At 36.5% G+C, this 10,611-nt stretch overlaps 1 protein-coding gene across 7 annotated transcripts; it reads right to left on the bottom strand.

Annotated features, from left to right (window-relative positions):
- Positions 1-210: 210 nt before the first annotated feature.
- prkcsh (PRKCSH beta subunit of glucosidase II) lies at positions 211-10,482 on the bottom strand. Of its 7 annotated transcripts, none has more exons than XM_083524496.1 (18): positions 10,339-10,482; positions 9,868-10,006; positions 8,686-8,802; positions 8,477-8,572; positions 8,101-8,158; positions 7,485-7,602; positions 7,112-7,241; positions 6,738-6,822; positions 6,563-6,641; positions 6,400-6,480; positions 5,892-6,065; positions 5,696-5,783; positions 5,452-5,521; positions 5,259-5,348; positions 4,684-4,758; positions 4,477-4,576; positions 1,682-1,846; positions 211-402 (listed from the first exon to the last, which is right to left on the bottom strand). In XM_083524496.1, exons 2-17 carry the CDS (start codon positions 9,965-9,967, stop codon positions 1,700-1,702), a joined length of 1,608 nt encoding a protein of 535 aa, XP_083380622.1. In that variant the 5' UTR covers positions 9,968-10,006; positions 10,339-10,482; the 3' UTR covers positions 211-402; positions 1,682-1,699. The 7 variants fall into 7 exon arrangements, with proteins under 7 accessions (XP_083380622.1, XP_083380618.1, XP_083380620.1 ...); XM_083524492.1 differs by having other exon boundaries at positions 5,883-6,065; positions 10,339-10,478; XM_083524494.1 differs by having other exon boundaries at positions 5,883-6,065; positions 10,429-10,471.
- Positions 10,483-10,611: the final 129 nt, after the last annotated feature.

Genomic DNA, 10,611 nt, shown 5'->3' with positions numbered 1-10,611 from the left:
CGCTGGATTTTATTTGTAATATTTTAACTCAGATGCATGCGAACTGTAGCTAAAGAAGAATTCGATGTTTCTTTGTACACAATGTTGTCATTTATTCCGAAGGTGCTCTGAAAATACTATGGTTATTGTTTGTGTGTGTGGGGGGGGGAGAGGATTGAAGAGAGAGAGAGAGAGAGAGAGAGAGAGAGAGAGAAAGAAAGAAATATGGGCCATAGATTAAAATGCCTTTATTTGTGATGGAATGTGAGCAGAATCTAATTTCAGTACAAAAAACCCACAAACAAACATAAATCAGAACTCAACCTTAATTCTTTTTCACTGAAACATTGAGCAGAGACGAGTCAGACAGCGCCGACCTGCTGACCATGGAACAGACACAATCCCCACAGTGTGACCTAGAAACTGAGAACAGAGAAAAAGGTTCAACTCTATTAACCAATCTAAAGTGTTTTATATCCAGATAAATAAATGTGCACAATATTAATATGAAAAACCTTCATTCTGAGAACGTACAAGATCATATATTCTAATATCAAGTCTACTACACATTTTATTTACATATTTAAACCAGGCATGCAGACTTTTTGCATACTTCTCTAGCTGTTAAGGAAATGCAACCAACTCCAGAACTATTGGCACCCCCTCAAAGAAATGAGCAAAAAGAAAAATTGAAATGAATAGCAACTACTTGCGTGTAACTACTTTTTTTTTTACCATAAAAAAATACTAATCATAAAATAATGTTATACTCTCCAGGCACACAACAATTGTGTCACATGCTTGAGATAATAACAATGACTTTGTTTGAGATGATGTACTAGGATGAAAAAAAGTAAACTCTCCTTTTGTTTGAGTGGGCAAGATGTAATGTCACCATACGTGTCTATCATTTAAACCACTAGTAACCTGCCTTATACATTTACTTCTGTAGATATTATACAGATCAGTGTGTCTCAAAAAGGGCCGAGATGAAATTTAAATAATGAGGCTAATATACGAATAGCCTATAACATTTATTTTATAGTTATGGGGATTTCTGTCAGTAAAAACTTTGATACACACACACACACACACACACACACACACACACACACACACACACACACACACACACACACACACACACACACACACACACACTCATATATATATATGAATATGATCAGGCATAACTATGATGACTATGATCTATTAACCGCATTAACTTCTTCAGCAGACCGGGAACATCCCCCATGAGCTGCAGTTTTGGAGATGCTCTGACCCAGTGGTTTAGCAGTCACAATTTGGCCAAATTCGCTGATTCTTCCTGATTCTTACATGTCAACTTTGAGGATTTTTTAATTAAAATAGTTGCTGAAATGTGAGGGGTATACTCACTTTTGTGCCAAAAAATTAAGTACACACCAAAGGTGAAGATAAGTATACACATGGTTTATGTGCCATTCCAGCTCTAGCACAAAACTTTCTTCTCTGCTCCTGCTGATCTCCACCTGGCATCCATCACAACATCTTTTCTTTTTTCCCTTTTTCTGATTTCTATGCATTATGAAAGAGCTCACACCATCAAATCAGTCTGCCATTCCTCTGTAAATGTAACTAGATGAATCATTGTTGGTGTACATCCCACTGTTGCTTATAATAAATGCTACTCAAAGGCAGGTTCAGTAGGAAACAAACTCACTGCTGGAGACGCAGGCCACTAGAACTCATCATGCTCAGGCAGGGTCGGGTCGACAAGTGAGGGCTCCTGGCACACAGCAGGCGTGATGAACTCCATCAGGTACTCACAGCGGCTCGGTTCAGAGGTGGCTGTGACTGTCGTCTCTTTACCACATGTCATCTTTACCTAAAAACAGAAACACACTGCTAATGATGAAGATGTACCAGAAATATTTACATTTATAGCATTTTTGGCAGACGCCCTTATCGAGAGCAACTTAAGGGCTCAAGGGATTTGAACAACCTTTTGTTCAGATGTCCAACATCTCAATCCATGAGCTACCAATCAGTGTATAAGGGTGTATAATGTATAATTTAACCACCACAATAGTGTTTCAATATAGATGGTTATTTATTGATTTACGTCAGAAAACTCCAGAGAAAGTATCGTTTGTATCTGTTTCGAGAATAACTTTCGCATATAAAAAAATTTCATCTTAATGGTAAAAAAGCAAGATGCTTTGTAAAATATAGTTTACTATAGTATAGTATAGTAACAAAATAAGACTACGCACTATAATAAAAAGGTCAAAGATAGAATCTTGTCCCTAAACAGCCAAACACAGCAGTTGTTTGTGGTGTGATTCTGATATGCACCACCCATATTTTGAAACCTTTTATTTCCAGAAAGTAGTGTTATGGAAACAACATGATGGAAAATGAAGCCAATGAGTGCATGATTGTAACCATATATAGAAGGTCTATATTCCCCAAATGGGTGATTTCTTTTTTATTACTCTTTAGAAGCTCTTAGTGGTCAAAGAGTGCATCACATGCTTGTCTCGGCTCTTTGCACAAACAATTGTATCCAGCTGGTGCTAACTGGGTTTTGTTTGCAAAAATAAACAAGACAAAAAAAAAAACAAAAAAAAAAGGGAAAGTCCAAAAAAAAAAAGGTTGTTTTATTGCAGTCTGCATGAAGCAGCGATGAGAAAAATATTATTTCGGGGAGTGATAACAGCTACCTGGTGATCTCCATGTGGATAGAGAATTTGAGCCTATTTTACATCTGTGAGTTACATTATATCTCATTTTAGAGTTTTATAGAATGTCCGTTTATTTTTATAGAAGAAATGCTTAAAGTGTGTGTGTGTGTGTGTGTGTGTGTCTATTTGAATGCAGGCTGTATGAATGGTCATAACAGTATAACAAGAGCTTGTCTGGCTACCTGGCCATCAATATGAATGCAGTCTGTATCACAGGTGTGTTCCTCAGACAGAGAGGGAGAAAAGGACCTAACATATTTTATTTGATTCTATCTTATCGGTTATGTTCGTGCAAATTATTAAAGATAAACCTGGAAAAATAAATAGTATGGATAATTATCGGCCTATAGCCATGGCCACTATTGTATCCGAAGTTTTTGAGAGAATTTTAATAGACAAGTTGAAACAGTTTGTTTTGACTTTTGATAATCAGTTTGGTTTTAAATCTAAACATAGTACGGATGTGTATTTTTGCTTTAAAAGAGATTTTAGATTTGTATATTAGGAAAAATTCCACAATATTTATGTTTTATTGATTGATCTAAAGCCTTTGATTGTGCGAATCATGTAAAATTATTATAAATTCAAATATATAAGCTACACGACAGAGGGGTTCCTAGATTTTTAGTGAGAGTTCTGGCTTTTTGGTACGCTCATCAGTTAATGGATGTAAAACGGGGTAATCGTGTGTCTGCTCTGTGTCTGTTCTTTTTAACATTTATATGGATTGCTTATCAAAGCTGCTAAATAATTGTGGAACAGGTTGTATGGTTGGTCAAACCATTATCAACAATTTGATTGAATTTCTGCTGATACATTGCGGGACTTCAACATCTATTAAGGGTTTGTTTTCAATATGGCTCAGATCAGGCAGAACTAGTAAAGAAGAGTAATATTATGATTATCAGGAGTAGGGAGGACAGAAAACTTTCATTTCCTGACATTTCTCTCTGGTATTGTCCTTAAAGTATGTAACTAGGTTAAATACTTAGGACGTTAGATAACCGATGACTTGTCTGATGATCGGGACATCTTCAGACAACGTCATGTGATGTATGCACAAGCAAATAAGTTGGTTAGGAAATTTAGTGTGTGTTCAAAACGATGAAGAAGTACAAGTCAAATGTTTGTCATCGTTGGTGTGCCAACCTGCTCTGCTTTATTACGTAAGCTGTCGAATTTTTCTCCAATACGTGGAACCACTGGCGTTTTAGTCTGTATGTAAATGCATGATATTGTCAAATATGATTGTTTTGTATTTTTTTTTGTATTGATGTACCCCTTAGGACCATGTCCTTAAATAAAAGTGAATATTATTATAGTCTCACATTTCTTTTTGTTGGAATCTAATTTTTCATGATATCTTCATTACATTTGGAATATAAATATATGTTTTTTTTGTACTTTTTCCAGGACTGATTTCATGCATTTATATATGAAATAAAAACACGTTTATTGCTGTAAAAAATGTCCAGGGAACATCAGCGTCTAAAAAATCTTTTTGAGCAACTCTGGATGATGTATAGTAAAGCCCAAAGTGTCTTCTTTCCAAACATTGTGCATGTAGCACACTTCTGTCAGAAACTGTTAACATTTTAATTTAGGTAGGTCATTTCAGCTGCGAGTCGCAAAAGTGGTTAAGAAATACTTGGCTATAACTAAGTGTGCTTGCTGCCTCATCACTCATAAAACAAACAAACATGTGCTGATGCACAATGTTTAAAATGTAAAACAGAAATACACAGTCGTAAGAGTAGAAACAATGACTTACTGTGGTGGACCTGTTCGGCCCCTGCCAGCAACCTGTGCCATGCTCATACTTCATCACAAGATACTTATTGTCCTCAGACCCTGCCCAGGTTCCCCATGTTCTGCACATGCATGCACACACACAGAAAGATATCAATAATCAACAACAACCATAACCAATTCCTAAGCGCACCAAATAAATCATTAAATCATTATGAGGCATTCTTACCCAAGATTGGTTTCTGAGCCTCCGTACTTAGGTTTCTGGGAAACACGATTAAAAGGACAGAGTCTGTAGATATATCTATAAAAAGAATATGATAATAAAAAAAAAAAGAATTTACATTACATAACAACAGAAAAGGTTAATCAAATTTGACTTTTCAATTTCATGATACAAAAATTGTGATGTTTAATGTTATTCATGCATCAGTATTTTAATAATAGAAGTCATAATACCACTTTTTCTTCGCTGATACAGATATTAAAACCTGGAGTGCCAGTCGATACCGATACCATTTGAGTATCATTTTCTTTAAAAATTATTAAGCCTTCAACTTTTTTTTTTTAACCAAACCAGTAAAACTCTCAGTTTGAAATAAAGAAAAACCTTAGATGTACAAAGTATAAATATATTAAAAGTTAAGTACAAAAATATTCTCATTATATATATATATATACATACACATACACACACACAGTATATGTATGTATGTATGTATGTATGTATGTGTGCAGATTTCCAGTTTAAAACACCCCTTTTTCAAATCCAGCTGCAGTCTTTGCTGTCTCTGAGGAACTTACTCGCTAGTGGAGAGCTCATAGCACTGGTTGTAAAGGTAAGCAAACTCATTACTGGGCCCAAAATCGAAGGAAAGCTCTTTCTCGATGTTCCTGTAAATTTAAGCAGACCAATGCACAGATCATCAAACATCAAACACGGAGCTTTAAAACTTTCATAAATCAACAAATATGTGAGTGGTGTCATTGTACCAACCTGATTTGATCTTCCACTTCACGCAGAGCTTTCTCTGATTTGTCAAATTCTTCTCTGGCTTTCTGAGCGGCTGAGGATCAAAGCAATGTTATTTATTTTGTTCATATACTGGGTTGTCTGCTATAATATAAATGGAGTTGGTTATACCATTAATGCTCTGCACTGGTATAAATAATAGTAGTCTGAACATAGTAGCATTTAAAAGCTGTCTGGCAAAAAAAAAAGAAAGAAAATCCCTACTGACCATCAATTAAAGCTTGAGTGTTAGAGTCATAAGGTGGCATAGTGTCTTCGTCCTCAGTCTTCTCTGGAGTCTTGACGCTGGGAGGACTCTGTACAAAATATCCAAATAGTAAGCAGTTAACAAATGCAAAGCACAGAACAGCCGGACAGTTCAGTCACTTGACTGTGGAGACGGATATACTGCTCACCTTCCTTACCTTATCAAGATCTTCCTCTGGATAATCATCATCATCATCATCATCATCAACATCCTCATCCTCATCTTCTGGAATGTCATCATCTTCGGGGTATGGCTCAGGGTCGTTGTCCACAACAGGTTCCTTGCTTTCTTCTGCTGGAGTGTCCACTGGTGTCGGCTCTTTAGGCTGAGACTACAACAAAGCATAAAATGAACTATAAATGCAGAGCAATGAGGGGAAATATTACCTGATCACCTAATAATAAAAGAATGTAAGTTCTGCTAAACATTTTCAATGAATAGTGTTCAATAAAATGTTATATTTGTTATGCAGATCTTATATAAAGCAGTTCATATAAAATACTGATGGGTAGAGACAACCCTATTTTTAATTGCCTATATTGTAAAAGACACTCGTGAACCATTCACCATGTGCCTGAAAAAGTAGCACTATACAGGAAAAGGCAGGAAATATCTAACCCATGCTCAATGTGCCTCTCGTGCTTATTAGACTGACATTCACTGACCTCTGAGACATACTTCTCCTTAATGTTGTTCCAAACACTTTCAAAAGCTGCTGTGTCTGCCTGGACTCCTCCAAGCAACCCCTGGTGAAGAAATCATACTGAAGTTAATCATAAATAAAAGGTGCAAAGGATGAAATAAAAAAAATTAATTCAAAATATATACCTGGGCCTCAGTCTCAGAAAAAGTGCCATCTGCATCTGAATCTAGCTCTGCATGTGTCTGCAGCTCGGCAACAGAAACACTGAAAGACGGCAAAAATTAGCAACTGGGCAAAAAAAATAAATAAATAAAAAACTCCACTTCATAGAACGACACACTCACACACAGCTGCACTTACAATCCATCTGCATCATCATCTAGCTCAAGAAAAGCTTCTGCCATTTTAACTTTGTCCTTCTCCATACGAATCACTGCTTTTTGTTCTGTAATAATGGCAAGGAAGGAAGCTCAGAGTCACATGGGCCAGCTGATAGAAAAGCCAATCAGCAGGACTGATTCTTAAGTGATTCACTAGAATTTTGGTGCTTGGTAAGTAATATAATTTTATATTATTATATTATATGTAATCAAATATGTGTAATCAAAATACTATTTTTTTTCTTAGAATGATTAGCTCTGCATAAATCAAATTCAAAGATCATGGGGAAAAAATATTTAAAGTAAAAATGTAATCATGTGAAAAATATTGAAGAAGAAAAAAAACACACTTACCTTCCCAGGCCTTAAGATGGCGCTCCTTGGCTTCTTTCTCTGGCTGTTCCGCGGTCTCTTTAATGGTCCTTATAGCCTCCACTTTTTCCTCCACCTCCTTTTTATTGGTCTGCAGGTCTGTCAGCTTTTTCTGTAAAAGACAAAACAGAGAGTTTCCAGCATCACTAAATATTTTAAAATCATCTCGATTGCCTGTAAAAAAAAAATTAAATATGGACAGCTCGACTATGTTAGCAACAATTTTACTAAATGAAAGGCATAAGAATTTTTTTTTAATAAATAATACATAAAGAATAAAAATGATCGGAGTGGAATTCAAGCTGAATCAATAAAAAAAGAAAAGAGTAAACAAATAAATAAAAGTTTTTAAAACCTGTTTTTCTTGATGGGTTTTCTTAGTTTCTTGAATGAGCTGCTGTTTGAGGAGAAAACCTTCTTTGGTGATCTCAGCCATTTTCTGCAGAACCTCCCTTTCCGTTCGGCCCATCTCCCTGAAAATCAGCAGAGTTTTACAACAACTGAACATCAAACATCATCCATGGTGAGAAATACCCAACAATCTGTACAATTACATGCTCTGTAACAGCATAATCCAGTAGCAATGCACAAAACAAGTGGTGCACAATAGAGTTCGACTGATTTTGTTTTTATTTACATATGTTATTGACAGAACTTGGCCCCACAGGAAATATAAGTTCCCGAGTGGTAATTATGACATCATAGTGCCATTCATGTTTGCTTATTTTGTAATTATTTACCTGAAGGAACACTGATTGGAATTGGATAATAAAAGCCGCTATTAGTGTCATTCACTTACTTTAAACTAACATGCACTTAATACGCATACAACAGTATTCAATAATGAAAAAACATCTAATAATATAAAGCCCTGGTATTCTCCTACAGACTACATTTACTGTATAATTACCATGAAATTTACACAGAAAAGAATAAACTTTTTAATAAAAGATGCCACACCAAATACTGACCTGCAGGTGTTTTCACATTTGGCCCCACTGTTGTACTCATCGGTGGTGTCACAGCAATCTATGATTAAAAAATATATAATCTTTTTTGTATACAACTAGTACACATTAGCAATCGCCATAATGATATTACATAACATGTAAACAAATGTTTGGCTCATGGAATAAATGGCTAAATTTACATGACCCAATAATCAAACATTTGGCTCAAACAACACTAGCTGGTATTCACACACACTCATGAGCTTCATCAATATGTTTAATGGGGTAATACGTAAGGCATATCGCAGTTGCAGTGAGATTTGAAGTGATGTTAATGTCCGTATTCTTGTGAGACGGTGTGTAACGTTAGACCTGATTGTGAGGTGGAGGCTCTCACCACATATGCCGTCGTTAATGCGGGAAGATGGGATGGAGGTGGGTCGGTAGCCGGCATTAGTGCAGTGAAAGACTCCGTTGGGACAAGCAGAAGTGCCTAGAGGTCGAATAAAGGTATATGATGAAAACGTCTCTGTGTTATGCATTATATATAAAAAACAGAACAGTTTAATTCTTTGCACAAATTCAGAGCAAGTCTTTTAGTTTTACCTGGCTCATCAGAGCCATCTTTGCAGTCACAGTAGTCGTCGTTCACTCTGTCAAAAGGAATGGTACGGGAGCCATCCAGACAAGTGAACGGGATTTTCTCGTCATAGAAATGTCGTCCTGTGGAAATTAAAGCAGAAGGAAATGGGTGAGAATGTAACAGAATGTCTTAGTTAGTTATACCGTAGAATTGTTATGCTCTGTTGCCGAATTAAGAAAGTGCATCACTAGATTTGGTGACTATTTTTAATTAAAACAAATAAACAAAAAAAGGCTAGCAACGAACTTCCTAATCAATGTGTAACATCTGACTTGAATGTGTAGCCAAACACATAATCAGCACTGTTTCCCCACAACCAATCAGCACTGTTTGTCCCACCTTCAAGCTTCATCACCATTGGCCATCTCCAATTATAATGCAGAACATGTAAATGCTTAGCTCACTAAAAAAATAACAATTATTTTATCAGCGCTCATGATAGTTAAATATTCTAGTCCAGAGTTTAATATTTAAGGCGTATTTCAGTCGCTGTGATATTTGAAGCGATGTTTGGTTCTGATCGAGTGCCCTCCTTTGTGTAACGTTAGACCTGAATGTGAAGTAAATCCTCTCGCCACATATGCCGTTGTTAATGCTAGAGGGCGAGACGGAAATAAAATAAAAAAAAGACTAGCAACAAACCAAGTAACTTTTTTGATCAACCTGTTATGTCTTCTTGTGTGATTGCAACCAATCGTATGATCAGAATGTTCCCAACAACCAATCACTGTTCACCACTGTTTGTCTTATCCTCATACTTCTTCATAGTGAAAATGATGTCACGCTTCTTCATCGCCACAATGATGTCACGCTTTTCCTCGCCATAATGATGTCACGCCTCTTCATCGCCACAATGATGTCACGCCTATTCATGGCCATAATGATGTCACGCTTCTTTATCGCCATAATGATGTCACGCTTTTTTGCTCTTCCTTTCAAACTCATTTAAGGTGATCAAAGATTTTTTTTAATGAGTCATAACCAATTTCTACAATAAACCTTTATTCTATTTTATTATTTGAAAAAAAAAAATTTATTCATCCTAATTTAAAACGCAAATAATCATGCAAATAACTCAATGTCGTCATCTGGCGTCACTCTGGAGGTAATGATGGGGTTTAGGGGAAATGTCTTGACTCACTTACTGGACAGCGGGACTCCCCGAGGCTTCTGGACCTCCACAGCAGCAGCTGAGCCCACAGCCAGGCCCAGGCTCACCATCAGGAGCAGATGTGTGGAACTCATGAGGAAGTCTGAATGCAGGACGTGAAGACAGAGAATATCCTAAAAGAAACAGCAAACACTGGCATTGAAACAGGAGTCTAACTGGCCTGTATAGATCTCAGCTGTACAGCACACACATTACCGACCACTCAAATAAACAAACTAATATATTAATTAATTAATCACCAATTAAACACCTAATCTAGTTAATTCCGTCCTCTGTGCTCGGATAATACGTTTGGCTTTAAAGCTAACAGGTTAGCTAAACTGCTGCACCTAGCAAAACACTGACAGGCTTAGCAGAAGTAAAACCCAGTTCTCGGCTTGTGATCATGAAAAAATAATAATTATTATTATTAAATTAAAAAATATCACCTAATTATTCTACTCACAGTGTCTGTGGTTTGTATAAACCGGAGTTTTGCACCAGAGCTTATGAAAGTGCACAAAATTACGACCCGAGCTAATCATTCATTACCTACTTCCGGGATGAGAGGCCCGCACGCGCTGACGTGTGACGTGCATTGCGGTGTTCTGTTCTGATTGGTGGAAAGCGACATGGGGGCGGAGCGAAGAGGAGAGAGTGAAAGATGGTCTTCATGTTGTTTATTGTTCTTATTATGTGCAGTGTATACACTTTTATTATTTAAATTTTTTTAAATATT

This window comes from Silurus aristotelis, assembly GCF_946808225.1.
Source record: "Silurus aristotelis genome assembly, chromosome: 21".
In the NCBI taxonomy this organism is placed as follows: Eukaryota; Metazoa; Chordata; class Actinopteri; order Siluriformes; family Siluridae; genus Silurus; species Silurus aristotelis.
The sequence above is the reverse complement of the archived record's forward strand: the minus strand, read 5'-3'. Positions and strand labels throughout refer to the sequence as shown.

Bases quoted from the DNA above. Each gene is read 5' to 3' on its own strand.
- prkcsh (XM_083524492.1), bottom strand. From the start codon at position 9,967: ATGAGTTCCACACATCTGCTCCTGATGGTGAGCCTGGGCCTGGCTGTG. The intron at 4,759-5,258 runs GTAAGTTCCTCA...TTCTTTTTATAG, and splicing joins TATGAGCTCTCCACTAGCGA to ATATATCTACAGACTCTGTC. The intron at 1,847-4,476 runs GTAAGTCATTGT...TTCTGTTTTTAG, and splicing joins GGCCGAACAGGTCCACCACA to GTAAAGATGACATGTGGTAA.